The 22,755-nt window shown below is 41.3% G+C and overlaps 1 protein-coding gene across 2 annotated transcripts in view; it reads left to right on the forward strand.

Moving 5' to 3' along the window:
• The window catches only part of antxr1c (ANTXR cell adhesion molecule 1c), a 45,955-nt gene that overhangs the window by 19,215 nt on the left and 3,985 nt on the right, over window positions 1-22,755 (forward strand). Inside the window, exons 9-17 of one of the 2 annotated variants that reach the window (XM_083933109.1) lie at window positions 594-654; window positions 2,715-2,813; window positions 3,021-3,090; window positions 9,725-9,803; window positions 13,168-13,272; window positions 13,448-13,486; window positions 13,658-13,756; window positions 13,887-14,054; window positions 17,190-17,270. In XM_083933109.1, coding sequence (XP_083789235.1) covers window positions 594-654; window positions 2,715-2,813; window positions 3,021-3,090; window positions 9,725-9,803; window positions 13,168-13,272; window positions 13,448-13,486; window positions 13,658-13,756; window positions 13,887-14,054; window positions 17,190-17,270 — 801 coding nt within the window. The remainder of the gene's footprint in view (window positions 1-593; window positions 655-2,714; window positions 2,814-3,020; window positions 3,091-9,724; window positions 9,804-13,167; window positions 13,273-13,447; window positions 13,487-13,657; window positions 13,757-13,886; window positions 14,055-17,189; window positions 17,271-22,755) is intronic. The other variant, XM_083933110.1, reaches the window with a different exon arrangement.

The raw sequence follows: 22,755 nt of genomic DNA on the forward strand, positions 1-22,755 counted from the left end.
ATTATACAGATGTGATCATTGTGTTCAAAATAAGCATTGCAAGAAGATATGAGAAGATGATTTTCAAAAGTGAGACATAATATTTCGGTTATTTTCAAGTGTTATTGTATGAGGTATTTATCCTTAGTCAGCGTGTTACATTCAGCAGATGGCGGTTGGAACGTCGCCAGTTCAGAGAAATAGACAGGAGTCCTGACGCGGAAGCTAAGCAACGTACTACTGTGGATATTGGCAGCTAAACTTATTTTAGCCACCTAAAAAAGACACCTTAGATAATCATTTTCAGTGTTACATATAGCATACAGCTATATGTAGAATATTTTCACCACTTTACTTTGTTGTCAGGGATTCTACATTTTCTCACTGTAGAACTTCCATATTCCTACGACCGTCTAAAACACTGACTGTGGATCGGTACCTCATACAACCCCACTTCAAAATACACTAAATATCCCTTAAAGGAAAATGACTTTATTCTTAGAAAGCCCATTTTATTAAGGTTTCGTTTCATACGTATATCAGCATTAGTATAAGAAGAAATAAAAAATAGGAAAAAAACTGATTGTTGTCTTTTCTCCTTGTTTCCCCTTCAGATCATAAAGAAATCCTGCATTGAGATTTTAGCAGCTGAACCCTCCAGTGTGTGTGCAGGAGGTGAGGAGCTAAACACACACACACACACACACACACACACACACACACACACACTGTTAGATTGACATGGGTCCTCCTCCCGAGTCATCCACAGCGGTGCCATCCTCCCATCATTTCTTAAACTGTGTGCATCTCATTCCCATGTGCCCCGTCTCCCCTTCTCTCTCTTTGATGATGACAATCCCAGACTAAGAAATATAGACCATATATGGGCATCCAGGTCACTTAGAGGAAATCTATTGGGACAGAGTACCTCAGTGTGGATATCATTATAGGGTCTCATTAAAAGGATTGACCGTGAGAGAGTGGCAGTTGTGATATTAGCTACAGCTGAAATGCAGAGTGGACAACATGATTTAGTGTCCTGCCAAAAGAAAGATTATGACCGTTAAAGCAACATTAAATAGACATTAAAAAGCACAAATGAACAGATTAAAGTTGATGAAACACTTTTGGCAAAGGCAGACGGACTTTTACTGCTTCTCACATCTGCTTTTGTCTTTTATTGAGCAGCCTACGAGGAAAGTATTTCACTTGAAACTGAATAGTAGTGGCTGGTCTGCTGCTACACTGAGGGGTGTACCGTGCATGATGTTAGTCTCATCTTCATGTATTTATAGCGGAGCATTTTCCCTGTGTTACAGGCAACATATACTGAGTGGCTCAGTTGTTGAGTGGAAAAGCTGACTGCTCAATTTCTGTCTTTTATTTATCCATTTTCCCTCTGCCCATTTACAAGCAAAATAGGGCTCATAAATTACAGTCACTATTAACTAATTTGCCTGTTCATTGGGCAAAGTTTTTGTACTGCGTTTTAAAGTCGAGGTCCAGGCTACTTTATGTAAATCGTGGGTGTCCAAAGCGACTCGCCACATCTCTAAACTTCGAAAATCTCTTAAATTAACTGTTTTTGATCTAAAATGATGACAGATTCAGCAGCTGCATGGCTTATTTCTCTGTGTTGAGAAACACATTTCAGTGAACTAATTTTGTAATAAAGGGAAGGGTTGCAAACAGCCGCCATGTTGGTCCAGTTTGAAATTTGGGAGCCCAAAAGTAAAGCGGGTGCAGCCACTGTGGACATGTACCAGAACTTACTCAGCTCGTTTTTAGGCCTCTGTGCCTACAACAGGAGAATCAGAATCAGAATCAGAATCAGAATCAGAATCAACTTTATTGCCAAGTATCTAAGCAGGTTACATACCAGGAATTTGACCTGGCGATTTTGCATAGCGAATACAAATATACAAAGAAACACAGAAAGAATACACAAAATTTAGCACAAACAACTAAATAAAAAAGACATTAAATATTATAGAAATAGAAAATAAAATATAAAAGTAAAATGTGCATATGTGCAGCAGTGGCCAGCATAGGCATTATGTTTTCCAGTTGTCCGTCTGTCCCATTCTTGTGAACGCAACTTGGATGAACTGATTAGATCTTGGAGGTCAGAGGTCACTGTAACCTCAAAAAATGCATATTTGACCATAACTCAAGAATTCCTACACTAATTATGAAAACATTTAACACAAATATCTAATAGGATAAAATGATGAAGTGACAACATTTTTTATCCAAATTGTCAAAGGTCAACTTCACTGTGACGTCATACTGTTTCTGTTCATTATTTGACGCCATAACTCAGAAAAGAAGAGACATTTGGTCAGATACTGAACTGGTGACACTGATCTTAAATTATGCTGATTGGATAGATCTGAAGATGTGTTAAAAAATACAATTTAATTTATAATACCTTTCATTAAAAGTCTCAATTTCATATATTATGTACGTCTGGACAGTTTGGATGTAAACTGCGACTTAGATGGCAGAGGAATCTAACCAAAAAGTGGTCATTCTACAGTATATATTAGAAAAATTTGGAAATATAAGTATATGTACATTTAAACAAGCATACACATAGAAACAGTCCACTGAATGAATGGAGAAAGCCATTCAGAGTTTAAATCAAAGGGTGTGAAATGTGAACAACACATACAGGATCAAATGTAATTTTACTTGCCAAGGAGTGTAAATAAATGTCTGTGCTCTGTAACCAGAGTCTTTCCAAGTGGTGGTCAGAGGAAACGGTTTTCTCCACGCCAGGAACATCAACCAGGTGCTCTGCAGCTTCAAAATCAACGACACCATTACAGTCAGTGAGTACACCTGAACTTTGCCGACGTCTTTTCATGTGAACCCAAAAGAAAGAAAAACGTGTCTGTATAGTGTTTCCTTCTAAAGCACATTGAGATCAAACTCTAGATGCCTGACCCTTACAATAACCTGTCTAATGAGTGTCTACAGTAATGCACAGGCTACTTTGGAGGATTTTCTGTTATTAATATGTTGTCTTTGTCTCCTAGATGAAAAGCCGGCTGGTGTAGAAAACACATTCTTACTGTGTCCGGCTCCTGTCATCGATGAAGTTGGGAAGTAGGTGCCTCTTTTTTATGATTCACATTCCTCTTCCATCGCGTTCTTTGCTTCAAACACAAAGAAGCACATGTATCTATATGCTTGTGTGAGGGCACAGTCCATAAGAAGCCTGCCATACGTTAGCTTTTTTACGATCCCCATCCGTGGCTGCATTCCTCTTTTCTAGATCCCTGTACATCTTAGCCAAATATAAGGGGCTCTGAAGCCGTGCCAGAACATTCGGTGGTAAACCTTCCATGCATTTGTCCTGCTTCTGTCCTGAATTAGAACAGAGCAGTGAAAACAAATGGAGACCATTGGTGCTTGACCTACATACTGAAGACACTAAGTCAAATATCGACACTTACAAATCTACACCGAGCTTTGCTTTAATTGACTCATTTGTCTAAGAGCAGTTGAGCAAAAGTGGACCAGACGGTTTATCATGAATTTGTTCTTAAAGCTGCGCTAATCAATGTTTTTACATTAACGGTGGATCAAATGACTGTGTTTAGTGTGAAAGCAGTCGCTCTTGAGCAGGTTTCTCATATGGACTTGGAGAATCTTGTGCGTATATTGTTTCCCTTTCACTGTAGCACACAACAGGAGATTATCCATGTCAGATGCGTTTAGTTTAGGCGAGGGATTGTGCCTGGGTTCAAAATTTGGCCAGTCTCCAGTCTCTTGCCGTTCCTTGGATTTGTCAGATTATTTTGGTGTCGGCTCTTACAGAGAGACGTTTCCGAATATTGTCATCTTTCCAGTTAAACATTTTTGTTGACGTCTTCTTACAAATCACCCTTCTTCTTCATAATTGGTTGTTTGTTTTCACGGCAGGCACATGATAGAAACAACAACAACATGCCCAATTGCTCAACGTTAATTCTACTGCTCTAGTCACACATGGGTTGAATCAGAGATTACACAGACTTTGTACTAGGGAGCTGTCTGGACATTTACGTCACATAGAAGACAGGAGCACATGAGGCCATAACCCCATTCTATTTAACCGGTGGTAAATACAAATCCGCCGTTATCTGTCCTGATTTCGCCTATTTTACGTTAACCGGACTGGAAACCTCCTGCAATGGCTAACGTGTGTCAGGCAGACAGATATATTATGTCGTTGCAGAGCGATGATTGTTATTTGGAAAAAAATATTAATAGAATAATTAACACGTTTTTAGATTACTCTCTTCTATACAGCTCCGCTGGGTAGTGTCTAGATTTCAGGTTTGCAGTGCATGTGTGAAACGTGCAGTCGGCAACATTTGGGTCTGGGTGTGTTTCACGTTCCTGCCTGTTATAGGAAAGGTTTTTATTGCCACTGTATTCTACGGGGGAATGTTGGGTCTATGTAAATCATAAATAAGTCATAGAGTGTGGTCTTTACCTACTCTGTAAAGTGTCCTGAGATAACTTTTGTTATAATTTGGCACTGTAAATAAAAATGAATTGAATTGACATACAACATAAATTATCCGGTTTTAGAAAAAAAAGTCGCACCTCTATGTGCACGTAGAGCCTATTGTTTGTTTTGCAAAAATCCACAGTGCCTGATTCATCCTGTCCACTCAGCACAGAGCTGACTCTCAGGCACAGTCCGTGCACACGCCACAAACCCCCCCCCCCCCCCCCCCTCCCCGCTCACGCATGTTGCAATGTCACAGGCACACGACTCAAGCTAGGCATATGCTAAATGACGTCAGCAGTTGGTTTCTATGAGTCAGTTAGCCAGCCTACCTCCGTGTAGCACGTACTCTGTGCTGTTTATCAATGAGAGGAGAGACGGGCGTGCTTACAGCAATCTGGCGCACACACTAACGAGCACTCGACTGGAGAGCGCGGAGGAGCTCGGTGGTAGAGGGGGAGGGGCGTGAGAGTTGTAAACATTTGAAATTTAACTGAGTCAACTCGATCTACCAGACTTGCAGACTGCAGCTTTAAAGGTGCTTTAGTGACAAACCCCTAGAAATGTATAAGCCACCTCTGCAGTTCCCCTCAGCTCTGCTCATTGTTTTGGTTTTATGACCCGCAACTTACTGTTTTGCTTCAGTCTCACTGCTCATATCAGTCATTTCCAACTGCAGCAGGCAGCTGTTTTCTGTGTAAAAGCTCTAAAAGCACACTGTGTGCTACCTGCACACCACCAAATGGAAGTCACTGTTTTCTAACATGTTCACCACAACTACTTTATAAGACAATAATATGTCCATGTTGTGTTTAAAGCTTGTTACGGCGTCCTTAAGTAGCTAAAAAAAATCCAATAAAGCACTTTTAAAGGCTTTCAACGACTAAGTACAACAAATGTACCATATACAAGTATAGTCCCAGCATTTAAGAGCCTGATTGCAGGTCTCAAAGCAGGTCCTTGTACTGTCAATCTTAATGGGACTATATGAATTTCTGTTCTGATCAAAACCTAAATGTAGAGAGTCTTTATTTGACAACTTGCAATTTTGCCAGTGGGAGATAAATGGGAGTAGATTAATTATAGTGGGTTGTATTTGTTAGTTCAGGATCAGGTCTATTGACATACGCATTAATAATACATCATGTTTCAATCACTTCAATGTTCCCTGGCTCACTGGAAGAAAAGAGGGAGGCAGCGGGATGTGAAAACTAAGACAACTGAGGTTGCTTTACTCAAACTTTCACAATACGACAGACACACAGTTTTCTAGTGCAACCCAAGCAGCGGCCAGAAAGCTCTTCATCAGCTGGCCGTACTCTCTTTTCAGAGCCCGACCATGTTCCAACATCAACAATCCACAAACCTCTCTAACCTAAGTCTTTATGGGAAGAAAAGTACAACAGGCCACAGAAGAGAAGGTTCAGTGATGACGGTGGTTAAAGACTTTAAACTGCACAGAGAGACAAAGAGTACCAACACAAATACCATTACGGGTCAAGAAAGTGTGTGAAAAGAGGGCCTCGTAAAAGAGGCCAGAAACCAGGCCCTCTTTTCACACACTTTCTGGACCTGTAATAGTATTTGTGTTGGTCATAGCATAATTGAAACAATAAATTCCTTCATTTTATTCTCCCGTAGAAGTTTTAAATCCAATTTTCAGTGGTGTGGAAAGAGAGAGAACAGTGTGTGTGTAATTTGAACGGCACCAGGCAAAGAAGCTTTAATTAATACCTCAGCAAAAGGGTCGTAAAAGTGAGTACACCGTGTGCTTTTGCCATCCTTGAACTTCCCGTTAAGCCAGATCAGTGCTGCCTTCATATATCTTTTCTGTTCTTGTCTGCGTTCTCCATCCCTCTAACATTTAACCTCCCAAGCCCCACATCTATATTTTCCCCTCTCCTTCACTTTTCTCTCCACCTCTGTCTTCGCCTTCTGTGCCACGGTGGCTCTTTTCACCAACTGCTGGTTGTTTTCCAGCCCCCCTACCACCTCCTCTCTCTGTCTTTTATTTCTCTCTGTCACACAGAAACTTTCTTTCATCCCCCTGGCAGTCTCTCACTCTTTCAACAGTCTCTTGTCCAGTTTTGGCTGATCAAAGCCGTGTAGCAGCTAGCCTGCTCTTTCAAGTGTGTGTGGCCACGTGTTTGTATGCTGCTTGTTTCTCGGCAGGGTGGAAAAACCTTCAGTGTGTCTTTGAACTGCTCCCTTAATACTTAGACTAATTAGGAGTTCTATGGCATCTGTTGACTGTATAAAAATAATGGACGTAGCCACAGTGACATCACCCATTGGCATTTCGGCCGTCACCATATTGGATTTTTAGAACCAGAAGGAAGTGACCATATTTGGAATAGAGGGTGGAGCTAACCCTAACACTAGCTGCTAGCTTGGGTAGCAACGTGCATTTACAGTCCACACCGGTGATTATGCTAATAATTATTTTTGCTTGCAGGAAACTTTTACTGCTTAAAACCAAATGTACTTACAGGAAAAACTGAACATCCAACTCCTTAAAGGGTCTTTAAATACAACCAAACATTGAACAAGATGTTTTTAGGCAACCAAAATGTAATTTAATGAACAGAAAACTCACTGAATTAGCAACGGCTACACCAATACTCTCTAGATCTGAGGTTACGCCATGTAAGTCATAATGAAGCAGGAAATTAACTATAGAGACCAAAATCCTTTTTTGTACCAATGCACTTCTGTATCGGCTCCATTTTTCAGCTCCAGAGGTTGCTGCTTCATGGCTTCATTCTGTCTGTTTCCCCAGTTATACAGAGGAAGAAGAAAAGTAAATAAGAATTCAGGCTTTAGTGGATGGATTGGATTTAAAGAGCACCTTACTCAGTACTCAAGGTGCATTACAAAGTCCAGGTTCCATTCATTTATCTACATTAAAACCCTCACGTGACAACATCTATGTCACGTGAGGGTTTTAATGTAGATTTTTCTTATGAGCTGGGGTGACCTACACTGCCTAATGAGAGACAGACTGACCAACTCTAGTGATGTGTAGTTGTGTTCCATTCGTGTGTTTGTGCGTGTGCGTGTTCATGCTTGGACCGCCTGCCCTGTCTGTTTTACTTCCTTGTTCAACAGCTGTCGGACAGGGCGCTCTACAAGTAACATTTCCTCCACACCCTCAAATTCACGCCGGTCAGTTTTCTCTGGCTCTTTCTTCTCTTTGTACCACTTTATTTGTTTCTGTTCCAGGTTTCTGGGCTTTCTTTTCACAGTAATGTATCCAGTAAAAGATTCAATTATAATGCTGGCAATATTTTATAGGCTCATAATTACCTAAACCAACAATGAATTGATCCCACCTGTGTATCCACAGCCTGATAGGCCATGTCCATTGTTAACAAAAACAAAGAAATAGAAAGAAACAAGAAACATGTTCTTTCATTACAAAGAACACTGTGGTTCATTTTGACTCACTTAACTCAAGACTTTGCCTGCCATAAAAACTCACCAGAGAACCAAATCTGTATTGACCTATCACTGAAAATAGTCTCCAACGAATGCTATTTTTACTACCGCAACGTTTGAAATAAAAACTACAGAAACTATATGTGACCTCATTTTATATAATCCCTTCTTCAGTAGGAACAATGTTCTTTAAGGCCACAGACAGGGTAGGGAGGTCAGAACATTTTGGGATACAAACTAACAAATTGGTTTTGGCGTGAGTTTTGTTGACAATGAGAAAAATAAAGAATAAAGCAAGCCTCATGCTTTAAACTGGAGCCATGGCCGTATCAACGTTTTAGACAACAAGAATCAGGTTTACTGTAGATTTATTACACCATTTATACAAATCTGTGTTCATAGTTGTGTAAAGTTTTAGTCACCTAAACGGAAACTAAACGCCTAACTTAAATCTAAGGGATGTCATACTGAGATCCATCAAAAGCATGAACACAAAGGGCCCCTTCTTTACCTCTAAGACTGTTTTGAAGTTCCAGTCCCTTAGTGCCCAGTTGTTTGTTGTCAGCAAGATGTCTGCTGTTGATCATCTCCTCTCTCCACCCTCCCTTTTTTTAAAAAAGCAGTCACGCTGCTCACTGAATCCGAGTAAAGACAGGTTTATCGGTCAAATGACCTGCTTTCCATCTGCCAGACCTCATTCCCATTCACCTGGTCCTCTACTGTATAAGACCTTCCTGCTTAAAAACATGTGCCTTTCATCCTCATGTTTTAAAGATCTGAACGAGAACAGACTCCAAAGAGGCCACTGGAGGTCACGTGAAATTCTCAGAATTGTTTTTCTCCACTCGGAGGAGGAGGAGGGGTTTCTTCAGACCATCTAGAAAGACTCACGCAGCTCCGAAAATCTTAGCAGGACAGGAGAGGAGTTTGGATATGGATGAGGTTTGGACTGGAATGCAGAGGTGTGTTTTGACAAAGAGTTTATCCGTTGAAGAAGAGTGGAGGGATTAGACTTTGGTTTATTGCACAAGCCACGAAGGAAACTATTTTGGAGCTCCAAGACTGCTTTCAAACGGCTGGCAGAGATTGTTCTCATTGCTGACAGGGAAATTAGTAATGGTGTCATGTCGTGGAAAAAAAGCACACAACTTGCCCAGAACTGTGAAAAAACAAAATCTGAACTAGCAGGTTGTTTTTTTCCCCCATTTCCATGAAGTTCATCCATCCCATCTTGGCCTCTGTGCCTGCTGTGTGAGTCAGTGGGTCACACCATCACACCTACAGTTTCTTTATTCGCCTCTGGTTCTTAACCACACTGGCAAACTTTTGTATTTGGCTCATTGCAGTTCAGATTCCTCAATTTCAAGAGAAAACAGGGCTCGCAAACAAAAGTCACTGGATTCACCTGGTAGCTCACTCACTGGACCCGGTTTCGGTGACCCGTTCTCCTGCCAGGTAAAAGACTTTGGCTAAAGAGTCAAAGCTGATCTGAGTGCAGTGACATTCGAAGAAATAACTGCAGTGGAGCGTTCGTCCAGAGGTCTCTTTGTTCCTCAGCTCGGTCCCTTGTGTTCTGTGGTTGTTTCCTTATGGTTCAAATTACATTCTCACTTCTAACAAACTACGTCACCGCGCGCAGGCAGTTCAGTGACGCTATTTGAACCCAAGTTCAAATGACATCATACAAGTCAAACAAACTGAGCTTAAGGAGGAAATGCTTCAGACTAAACATGTTGAAATGTTACATCCTGACAAGACAACACAATACTTACAGTCCTGTGTATGTCTGTTGTTTTGTTTCAGGGTGATTTACCTCCAAGTGAGCATGAATGATGGTCTGTCCTTCATCAGCAGCAACGTGCACATCACCACCACGGAGTGTGTAAGTGGCAGCCCTCTAAAAACGCTCGTCATTTTAGAAATATTCTCAAAAATGTCCAAACAGATGACAGTTGGTCACGAAATTATAGGTTTACTCTTTGGATTTTGTGTTTTGTAAAAGGATAAAAAGAGGTTTTCCATTTCTTCTTGTATTGCATGTGGTTTCCACTCTTCTCCTATCCTCTTCAACCTCATCTCTTTTCCTAGAAGCGTGTTGTTTTGTTCTCTGCAGTGAGTTTCCTCGCCCCCTTAATCCCTTTCATCTTCCCCATCTCAATTTTGTTATTTTTACACTTACATTTTTTCACCATGGGGTTTTGTAGTAGCGACCCACCCAAAAAAAGATCCCCTGAACCCCCGGGGTGGCAGGAGACGAGAGGTTAGAGACGCAGGTTCATGACTGAAGGATGCCGTCTTGATCTCAGCATTTTGGTTGTGAAAGGGAAAGAGAAGCTTAGACTGGAGTCGCCTTTTGTGAAGCATTTACACCTCAGTTGAAGCTGCTCAGTGGCGTTACTTGTAGCTCCCAGGTGTGCAAATGTACGTTACTGTGTCAGCGTGAAGCAGGATGGAGCTTAATTCCCTAAAAAACAAGATTAAATACAAAGTAATTTAAGACAATTTAAAGCAATTTATTCAAATAAAACACATATGTTGGAACATATGGGCCGGAACCACAGCAGATTCCCACCCAGCCAAGAAGAAATATGCTCTTTGAAGCACTTCTCCCTCAGTCCATGTGACATCATATTCATGGAAACACTGCATTCAAACGGCGTTGTGGTTCATGATATACAGAGCTCAATCACACAAATTGTAATTACTGTAGCTGCTCCTCTCCACTAAACTAAACCATAAAAGGCTGAAGTCACACCATGATGCTTAAGTTGCTAACATGTGATGGTTATGGAAAATCAAAACAAACCTCTACGACCCCTCCCCAAACCCTCCATTGCCACATTGGCCAGTCTTGGCCTTTATAGTTTGTCCACAAAATGTGCCCATACGGCATAAGAAAACACATTGTATGTACAGGAGTGACAAGACGCAGATGTGGTCACTGTTTGCGGTTTGCTGAACCATCACTCCCCAAGCTCTGCTTGTCAGCTGTTGAAAGTTCCAGAAAATGCGCTGATTAGGACATTTCTGAGAAATCATCATTAGTGACTTTCTACGGGGCCCACTGCTGAGCTCAGATGAATCCCCTGTGTCTTTGCCTCAAGACAGATAGGGGAAAGTCTAACCACATGTGATCCTCATCTGTGGTCTGTAATGGGAACCATGTTTGGCTCATTGACGCAAGCCCCACTTAAAGTGAGCAAAGTAACTGATGGATTCATTCAGGGATCACACGGTTTAAACTAACCACTGTCATCGACAAAAACATGAATAATGCTGCAGGGATGACGTATTTTTTAAGGCTGGCGCAGAAGCTAGCATCGCCCAGGTTCCCTCCACAAAAAGCCAGTGGGATTTTGTATTATTGCAGGAAATAAGATCAAAGTTTATGATGTTTGGGGTGCCCGGTGGCTCAGTGGCTAGACCAGGAGCCCTACAGTATATGCAGAGGAAGTAAAACTCCTCGACGCGGCGGCCCTGCGATCGACTCTGACCCGTGACCCTTTGCTGCCTGTTATCCCGTTTCCCAAAAATAATGGCCCAAAAAAAACAAAAAAACTTCAAAAGTCGATACTTTTTGTTGAGCAAGATAACCCTCACAAATGAACACTTATGATTTAGCCACTTGTTATGTTAGCAAGTGCCTTTTAAAAGACACGTACAAGCTTCAAAATTCACAAGTGAGGTATTTACTGTGTGTTTTATCTCGTAAAAATCTCTTAAGCCTGTGTTAACCACAGACCCTATTTAAGGCGTCTAACCATGGAATCAGAAGTGCAAACATGCTAAAATGTTTCTGGGTTTTACGACTCATCCTTGCACTCTATATTTAAAGTGACAGAAGTGAGAAAGAAAGTACAACGAGTAGTATTATTACTGGATGGACAACATCCTGTTTCCTATTCTACTGCTACTCGTTTTATTCTCACTACAACATCTGTTATTCCCACTACTACTAGCACTTCTTCTGGTGCTCCTACTAAAATTGTTACTTCTGCTATGCTTACTTTTACAATTTTTAGTGCCCAGGGCTGCAGTAATGTCAATTTTTTTCTTGATTAACCAATTAATTGTTTGGTCCATAAAATTAAAAAATAAAAAAGGTAAAGAATGTGGATCAGTGTTTCCAGAAAGACCAAGATGACATCCTGAAATGTCTTGTCCACAACTCAAAGAGATTCAGTTTACTGTCATAAGGGAGGAAAGAAACCAGAAAATATTCACATTTAAGAAGCTGGAATCAAATACTTTTGACTTTGCTTTATTAAATGTCACTCAAACCAGTTCATCGATCATCAAAGTACGTAGGTGACAACTAGTTGATTAATCGTTGCAGCTCTATGTCCAGCTGGATAAATGTGGGTGGAGGAAGTGAGCACTTTGTTATGACTTGGAAAAATGAGGACTTAAATGCAGTCAGGGTACGATAAATGCAGGCTTTATTTCTGACACTAATGCCCTCTTTAGACAGAGCGATAACTCAACAGGCTATTAAACTCTAAACTCGTCTACACGGACAAGAAACATTACAAAGAAAATTGTGGCAAAAAACACCAAACAAACTTAAAAAAAAATAAAAAAAATACGATCCCAAGGGAGGAAAGGACAACAGGAAAAGGATACACTGATCTAATAATCTATGAAAAGTTCACAAATGAAAATCACTCATAAGGAGGAACAAACTAAAGGTTACAAACAAACTATGCTGCACTGAGCTAATTAAACTACAACTCAAAAAAAACACTCCAAGTGAAGGAAAAACAAAGGCACTATGAAAATTAAACTAGCTTCTCAAGCTGACCTAAAAACTTTAGAAACAAAAATAAAATAAAAACAACCTTCTACAGAGGTGTTCGAGGGAACAGAAATATAAGCAAGGCAATACTTAGCGGCCTGGCAAGGCTGTGGTAACGGTTGAAGGTACTCGACAAGACAATATACTCTGGCAACAAGACAGGGGAAGACTATATACACATGAGGGAGGGTGACACAGGTGGACACAGTCAGGTAATCAGGGAACACAGCAGACCGGTGACACAGGAGGAAGGGCAAGTACGATGAGCAAGAGGACGATTACTTTTCAAAATAAAACATGAATTTCATAAGACAAACAACCCAAGACAGGACACATCTCACTGGGGTGTGACACACTTGTGCAGTCTGACTTCCCTGCTTTGATGCAGTAGCACTGTGCGTTGTGTCTGTGTGTTAGTATTGTACTGATGTGATGTGTGTTCACCTTCCAGTTTGATGGCACCATTCTTCTGATCACCCTGCTGGTGTTGTTCCTGCTGCTGGCCCTGCTCTTCATGTGGTGGTTCTGGCCTCTGTGCTGCACTGTGGTAAGAAATGTGAACTACATTCAGGAAGTGGTCAATTTTTAAAAAGTGTGTCTATACCCCAAAGGGCCAATAAGCACCTTTTGGGTCCTTACACAAACACGCAAAGACCCTTGAGAAGTCCTCTGAGACGTGCAGCGCGGGATGTGATTCATGTGTTCATGAAAGATCTCTTATTGTTCCACAGGTGATCAAAGAACCACCTCCTCCACCTCCTCCTGAGCCTGTGAGTCAAAACACATATTTATTTACCTATCCACAAAGTCTGAAGGAGAATGTGTATCTGACGCTCAATCAATACAACAAAAATAGAATTGGATATAGGATTGGATTTGAGTGTTAGAAAGTATAAAAGAGAGGAAATAGTTCAGTCTCTGTGTAATTGTTTGTGTTTTAGGAGTCCGATGATGAAGACGGCCTGCCAAAGAAGAAGTGGCCCACTGTGGATGCCTCGTATTACGGAGGGAGAGGAATCGGAGGGATCAAGAGGATGGAGGTGACAAGATGACAAAAATCCATAATGCTAACACTCAGAGTTAAATCTGCACCCACAAAATGAGACCACTTCAGATGATATTGCCTGCTTCTGTTTTGTCGCATATTCACGTACGGTGTGCTGTCTGCAGGTGCGCTGGGGAGGGAAGGGCTCGACCGAGGAGGGGGCTAAGCTGGAGAAGCCGAAGAACGCCGTGGTGAAAATGCCGGAGCAGGAGTACGAGCCCTTCGAGCCCAAACCTAAGAAATCTCACAACAAGAAGGCGCCTCAGAACCGGAAGTGGTACACACCTATCCGGGTAAACACAGACTCAGTTTCCCTCAGGGCCAACAGACAATACATGTTGCCATTTATCTGACATATCTATGGAGGGGAAAAGCATTTCAGTGCATCCTTGCCGTCCTGTAACAACGTGTCTGCTTTTCAGGAATTCAAAATTCTGCCTTGTTTACAGTTTGACCGCTGTGCGTTTTTTTTTAGCTCTAGACCAGGGAGTTTCAAATAACTGCGGGTGGCAGAATAATCTCAACCCACAGAGAAGCCTGAACTCCTTCAACTGAAGTTAAAACATGAAAAGCACCAGGACAGCAGGGAGGAATAAAAGCCTGTTCTGGACATATATCTTTAGAATTAGTTGCATAAGCACAATATTCTTCAACTATCCATGTGCACACAGAGTAATATAAGCTACTCGCTCCAGACAGAGAGACATTATTAGACTTGGCGTCAATGTGTTCACGCTTTAAACATACTCTAGGATACATCTCTGTAAAGACACTGGCCTTTCATACAGTAGAAGCATTTACTCTTATCTGTAGACACTAGGACCTTACAAGTGTATTTCAATATGACACATACCTACAAACAGCGCAGCAGCTATTCATAGCAACATTTTACACTGCTCATACACCAGTCAGTGTAGGAAAAAGGGGAAATCATACACTAGCCACAGTGTGTTGGGATGTAGTTGGCCCCTACATGTGAAGATCATTTAAGATATTGACTTCCTTCCTCTGAAGTACATGCCGTTGAGGCTCAGGAGCCTGAATCTATTAACTCTGTTGCTCTGTTAAAGGTCCCATATTGGTAAAAGTGAGATTTCTATGTTTTTTTTTAATTATAATGCAGATGGAGGTGCTATATAAATAGTGTGAAAGTACCAAAACTGTCAGTCCACAGAGAAATGCACGCAGCCTGTATTCAGGAACTGTGCCTTTAAACGAGCCGTCAGGACTTCTGTACAGTTGTGATGTCACAACTTTACCATATATATTACCATATATATATATATATATACAGTATATGTATGTAGAAAGTGCTGCCCCAGTGCTGTTATACTCATTCCCCGGCTGCAATGATGGGGCAGAGACGCTGAGAGCCCAGATGCTGAAGAGACGGAAAACTTTAGTTTGGTTTAGTTAATTTCAAACATGTAACAAATAAAAAACTAAAATAAACAACAATGACAAATACAATTAACAGTACACTTATAGCAAATTCAATATTACAAATTGCAGTTTGTGTATATATAGTTTCCACTACACAAATAAACAACTCAATCAACTATCCCAGTGCTCTTATTATACCTCACATTCAACCAAACCTTCCCCATCCCTATACCTCTTCAGAATTATTTATTTGTAAATCTTCTTGGATTAGTTTATATTTGGACTCTGCTGTAGTTCTGTATTCACCGCACATATTGAAATGTACACACTCATCATAATGCTACGAACTCACTATCTGAGAACAGTTTCTGTATGTGACCAGGCAGAAAATGGCTTCTTGATTTAAACATTATTTCAAGTCTTAAATGCTACCAGATCCATGAACTTCAGAGCAATTGACTTTAACAACAGATTGTTAGCGTGTTCCAGATATCCAGCATTGTTTACTATCCCTTATGGCACTTTTTTGTATTGTGCATAATGATTATAGGGTGCTTTTGTAAATGTTGCCCTGAACTTCCATAACAGAAACTCAGATATGGTAATACAAGTGAACAATACAGAGTGTCCAATGCTTTATGATCCAGAATGTGTTGGGTTTTTCCCAGAACCGCAATGTTCCTGCACGTTTCTGGTCTAATCACAACCCGAAATGTTAGCTCACTCTCACCATGATAACATGGCTTTTCATGACTTTTACTTGTGTGTTTATTTTACAATTAACAAACAGTAGAAGTTTGGTTTTATGCAAATGTAATGACAAGTTGTTTGTGTTAAACCACTGCATATTTACCCCAGAACAAAAAAATCTTCGTGTTGCCAAGGGAAAAGGCTAATTTTATATTTTTAATGCTGACAATCAGAGACAGGCACTAAAAGTGAGCATTTCAGACAGGTTGAATACAGGTATAGTCAGAGAGACAGTATAAGAAAAATAAATCTGTTTTTTGAACATTAAAGCATGTAAACATTGTAAACATTGTCTAAAAGAAACTTAAAATACAAGTATGAACCTGAAAATGAGCATCATATTGGACCTGTTATATTTGTATCAGCAGAGACTTGATTTACAGGGAATTAAGGTTCATTCTTAAAGTGTAATTCCGGCGCAAAATCATCCCATGGTCTTTTTCGGCACTTACATACATCAAATAAGCCATCGTAACAACTATTAACTGAGAAATCCCCGAGAGTCGCTAACAGCCGTATGTGGCTAACACTTATTAGCTCGGGGCAGCACGGTGAACGCATTAAAACGTCTTTTTTAACCACTAATACTGCTCAAAATAACACCAAACCTCTGCGGTAGCATGGTAATAGTCCTTACAGTCCTTAAAACAAAGCACCAACAACGTAGTTAGTGAACCCATGTTTATTAAAAGAGTGTTTTAAAGACTTACCTACTGGCCCCTGTACCATCCCCTCTTATTGTAAAGTCCATTCAAGTTTTTTTTCCAAAGTCAATCCAAAAGGCCTTTGGTGCTTTGTTTTCTGTGTAGAGAAAGGTATCATACTACTGCAGAGGTTTGGTGTTATTTTGAGCAGTATTAGTTGTTAAAAAAGACGTTTTAATGCCTTCATCGTACTGCCCCTAGCTAATCACTGTTGGCCACGTCCGGCTGTTAGCGACTCTCCAGGATTTCTCCGTAAAAGGTGACTCATCTGATGTTTGTAAGTGCCGAAAAAGACCATGGGATGATTCTGCGTGGTAATTTTACTTGAGGGTTAGGCAGACACGAATCAAAATATTGCCAAGTGACTCATCAGCAGAGCTTCAACCAGAGAGGAAGGAACTAATCAGTAAAATCAGCTGCTGCAGTGTTTTTTTGGGATTCAAACCTGCAGACTCCTGTCTCTGAAAGAACATGGCAGAGCACCGCAGACCAAGTGTTAGCTGATGCATTAGAAACAGTATTGATATGGGAGAGTTTAGTGTCCGGATGTGTCCAGCTGTTAAACCTCAGCCTCTCCTCTGTCCTGTTCAGGGTAAATTGGATGCTATATGGGCTCTGTTTCGCCGCGGGTACGACCAGGTCTCCCTGATGAGACCCCAGCCCGGGGACCATGTGAGTACCTCAGCAGTATTTCATTTCATCAAATGCCTTCATCCACTCCCACTCACTTTCACTCCCCCCGTTTCACATACTTTGCTTCAAGTTCGTCCCTCCTGTAGTGATTTATACCTGTGATGACCCACAACTGCATCACCCTCCTTTTCCTTTCTCCTTCCCTCCTTTCCATCTACATTAATCTGTAGTTCATGTTTTTCCCATACGCTTTTTGAAACCTGTAACCCCACAAAATGATGCACTACGAGATGCTCTTTGCCCTTGAAAGTAGCAGCTGCTAAGAATATTGCAGGTGGTAAGACAATAATCCATCATTGGGTTGAGATATTTATCTCAGATGGACAAAAAAAGTCTGAGAAGCAACATTGTGTTCCAAAGTTGCTCAGTTTTAACAGTCTAGTCTGAAAATGCTTCAGTCATCTGTAATCATTACTCATCTCGTCCTCCCTCGCCTCATCTGTCCCTCAGTTTCACCCACTCCTGGTGTTCTTGTGCCGGCTAAGACGGCTAAGACCTCACCTGGCTCGTCTCCATCATGTCAAGGCGGCTCACACCTGTTTCACATTAGACGCAATAAATCGGATAAAAAGCAGAACCGCAGCACCCACCTAGACACATCCTTGTAGCTTGATAGGAGTGTTTTATGATGAGTCCGTGTGTGTGTGTGTGTGTGTGTGTGTGTGTGTGTGTGTGTGTGTGTGTGTGTGTGTGTGTGTGTGTGTGTGTGTGTGTGTGTGAGTGTGAGTGTGAGTGTGTGTGTGTGTGTGTGTGTGTGTGTGTGTGTGTGTGTGTGTGTGTGTGTGTGTGTGTGTGAGTGTGAGTGAGTTTGTGTGTGAGAGAGAGAGAGAGCGGATAAAAAAAACATTAAAAAATCTCTCCTCTTCTCATATCAGCCACATGGTTTCGTTTTATTTCCTTGAGTCTTTGTATCAAAAAGGCCGAGGTAAGAGTTTGGTTTGAAGATGGGAGGTCACTGAGTACAGACAGCTCTCCAGGGATGGCTTTAATGCCTCTGACACATTCAGCAAATGTTAATGTTTAAACGTGTTCTGGTGTTTCTTTATCATTTTCTCCTTCAGTAATCCTGATGGGCATTTCATAATCCAGTGCAAATGCTGCAGTAGCATGCTAACACTATAAAATACATGAACATGGTAATAGGGATACCGTGGTTACCTATCTATGGTGTCCTGATTCCTTTATTGTTGCCCTGTGAAAACTAATCTACGAATCTAGGGGACCCCTATTAAAGCAATTCTCATCTTTCTTGCATTTTTACCCTTTTGTAATCTTCAAATGCTCATATGGCACACTCAAATGTAAAAGAAATCCACCAGGTGTTAAAACTCAAAGTCGGACCAATCATTTTATTCAGTCTGAATAAAATTATTTCCCGAGCCTCCTGCCGGCCATCGGTCGCTCCATTTCACTTGTTTTTGTGCTGCCCATGCTGCGTTCCAGTGCCATGTAAGTCTGAAGTTTTGAACCTCCTACAGTACTATTGAATTTGGGGTAGGTCGATCTCCCTCGAATTCAATAGTAGGAGAGTCCACTTTGATAGCATTCCAGTGCACTATGCCTAGTTGGAGGTCCGAAACTTCGGATATCCCATGGCCCTGGAGCTCACGCGTCGGAGGGAGCTTCAGAGGTCAGGCAGGGGGAAGAGGGTGGGACTTTGGAGGGAAGCGCTGTGAGACGTGCAAGATGGGTAAGAATTGCTCTAACCTTTGGTTTTCACTTTTAACACAACAATTAATAACACACAACTAACTTTAACAGGGCAAAACACCACGACACACAACTATTTGTGACATGTAAACTATTTTGAACACTAATAACTGTTAATTTACAAATGTACACCACAGAATGGCATGTTTCTTTATTCAATGTGCTCCTGACAGTAGCATAAGCTACTATAAACCCATAATAAGGCCTAGTTATGTAAAATATATATATATTTATATATATTATAAATGTAAATATATATATATATAAATATAAAATTACCATGATACACATTTTTAGTCATTCCACCCAGGACTACTTCTTCATCCACTCTTCTCCTTTTCACTGTTCCCTGCTCTCTCTCAGTCCATTCTTCACCTTCCCAAATTCTCCCACTTATCAGGCCCTGTTAATATCATGCCTTATTAGCAGAACATTTCCAATGATCTTTTTTAACAGGAATTCCACATTTAAGAGAGTTTCCTTGGCACCACAAACAGGACCAGAGATGGGATTTGCTCTCAGCTTTCCCTGAGACAAACCCAACAAAAAAAACAGTCACCATTAGCTTACAAGTACATCCTCACCAGAGCAAACTGGCAGTCAGATAAAAAAGTCATTTGATTTCCTAAGTCAACAAATTTCTCTTGCCAGGAGAAGCTTTTAGCGATGGCTGAATAAATGACGCAATGCCTATCTTTCCACTCAAATGATGTCATCTCTTCAAGTCATTTGTGGTTTGTAAATTAAGCAACAGAAAGATCTTTCGCAGGCCATCAGGCTGGCTCATTTCAAGGTAATGGGATGTTGTATTTCAAGTAGAAAAGAGTGGAAACAAGACACCTCTCACCTTGCTTTACAGTACCTGAAAAGCTATTCTGGGGTTAAATTTCCTGCCACAGTCCCACCTAGAACAGAACTTTTAGAGCAAAGTCTCTCACTTCCAGACTTTTAAAACTAATACAAACACTCACTATTTATATGAGTTCAGTCTGGATTCTTCATTGGTCATTCTGTTGCTACGGGGCGGGTTTTAGAGCCGTGCCAATTACCACAGCAACAGCTGGATGTCACCCTTGAGGCCGGCCCGGCTACAGTCATGAGCCTAATGTAATCAGTTCTTACGGATCATACCAGTGATGGTAAAACAAAAAAATGGATCTCATCCTGTTCATATACTGTACTGTCTACACACACACACACACACACACACACTTTCTTACTCTCCCAGCAATGAACTCAACAACCCCACCCCCTCCTCTTGTTTGCTCAGCATACGCTTGGTTGTGTGTGTGTGTGTGTGTGTGTGTGTGTGTGTGTGTGTGTGTGTGTGTGTGTGTGTGTGTGTGTGTGTGTGTGTGTGTGTGTGTGTGTGTGTGTGTGTGTGTGTGTGTGTGTGTGTGTGTGTGTGTGAGTGTGTGTGAGTCAGCCTCAGAGTCTCATTATAAAGCTCAGTCTCATGGTTTGGCTCACATAGAAACTCATAAGTCTTACATGCATTTTGTGTGTGTGTGTGTGTGAGTGTGTGTGTGTGTGTGTGTGTGTGTGTGTGTGTGTGTGTGTGTGTGTGTGTGTGTGTGTGTGTGTGTGTGTGTGTGTGTGTGTGTGTGTGCACCAGAGTTAACATCTACAAGGATTAAGTTATCTACATTTGAGACAGGAGTTAACCATTATGAGAGTGTGTGTGTCACCAAACCACATCCATTACACTGACGTCAGAGAGTCCAGTATGAGGTAGAGCTAGTCTGTGTGTCTCTCTCTCTCTCTCTCTCTCTCTCTCTCTCTCTCTCTCTCTCTCTCTCTCTCTCTCTCTCTTTCTCTCTCTCTCTCTCTCTCTTTCTCTCTCGCACATAATCACACTCCTCCCCAGGGAATCATTTAGCTGGCCATGAGGTAATACCTTAGGCAGACGACTGCCAGGGCTGTCTCCACCAACCAACCGTGTCTCACACACACACACACACACACACGCACACACACACACACACACGCATGCACACACATTTTGCCCAGGCCGAGACACTTTTATGACCTCGGTAAGACTGTAGACAGTGGAGGAGGTCAGTGTGGAAGAACGAGCGAGTGTGGCTTTCTTTAATCCAAGGAAATGTTCATAGATTCAAACCGCAGCTGGGCGCTAACAGAACAATGTACATGAAGCGAAGCCTTTTTTCTTCTTCTTTTTTTAATGCCCTCCACATGTATTTCAACCTGTCTTAGTTCAACAGTCATTTAGCTCTCTCAGTGTTGCATGCAATGACATTTTAATTTACTTTGCTGAGCTAACACACTGGGTAGGGCAGTAGCCAGGTCTGTAGGGCTTGAGAACCTGAGGGTCGCCAGTTCAAGTCCCACATATGGACCAAGAATGGAAGCTGGAGAGGTTTTAGTAAACCTCCTTGAGCAAGGCAAGGCAACTTCCCAACTGCCTGGAGCGCCTTCTCACTCTGATATCTCTCCAGTTTGATAAATGTGTATGCATATGTGTGGAATTGGGGACTGCGTGTGTGTAATATTTAAAATAACAGAGTGAAAATAAGTGAATTAAATACGTCTTCTCTGAAAGGAAAAGCTTGACACAAATGCCATATTTGTGCTGAATATGCAGCCATCACCACCACCATCAGGCGGTTAGCCCAGAGCCAGTCACCCAGACCAGATGAAAAAGTAAAAAAAACTAAACAGATTATCCCTTAGTTTCTCAATAAATCTTAATCTTAGAATGTGTGCCCAAAGAGAGCAGTCTCTACACATCCCCTCTACTTGGGTCTTTCCATGAGGGGAGAAAACAGAAGATACTCATCCAGGCTTTTTTTTTGTTGTTTTTTTAAATCTATGTCTAGGAATGCCAGACTGGATAAGTGGCAACATACCAGAACTTGGTGGTTGCTGCTAGAGTCTTGTCATTTTCTAGTCTGTTTATTACATTTTTTGTTTTTTTCACTCACAGCAGCTAATTTAGCAGTGGGGTGAATAGAATGTGTCCTTTGTGATTGTTGGGATTTTGTGCCAAATGTTGCCTCTACGTGACTATATTTACAGTATGTGTATGTGTTAGTGTGTGGTAGATGTAGAGATGTTCAGATAAATGGAGGAGGACAGGAGTAGCTGGCTGGAGGAGAGGGCAAAAGTTTAGAGAGGGATATTGAAAAGTTGAATAATTTCAATTTGGTTTGTTATATTTTTCCTCTTTTTGCTATTGTTGATCCTCTTTATCTCCAAATATCTTGTATATAACTCGCTCTCACTCGATTTAATTTAATTCTATAGTCCCTGCCATACATAAAACGATGGAATGAGCTGAATTCATACCACACAGTTTTGTAAGTGACATCAATTCCCTCATTTTCCACTCTGTAAAACCATGGTCTGTGGCTCCAATCACTGGTTATTAGCAGATTAACATTACTTCACTCCACTCTGGCTGCCAACCACACGCAACTACGGAGCGGGTAGAGTTACTATGGTAACAGCAACCTCTGTGAACTCTGGTGCAGCTCGTGGTTAGTTTAATATATTTACAAGAAGCTCAGGAGCGAAATGTGATTTCTGCCAGAACAAATTCCTGATAAGTCAACCGTACACTGCTAACATTGAACAGCTAGACCTGCTGCCGTTGGACAAATCGGGATCGTTTGTGCGGGGGCGACAAAGTGGAGATTTGAGTGTAATCTGGAACACCAGCTGGCCATACACACACACACATACATACATACATAGAGCAGTCACTGTACCATGACCATGTGTCACTGCCTTC

This window comes from Echiichthys vipera, assembly GCF_963691815.1.
Source record: "Echiichthys vipera genome assembly, chromosome: 18".
In the NCBI taxonomy this organism is placed as follows: domain Eukaryota; kingdom Metazoa; phylum Chordata; class Actinopteri; order Perciformes; family Trachinidae; genus Echiichthys; species Echiichthys vipera.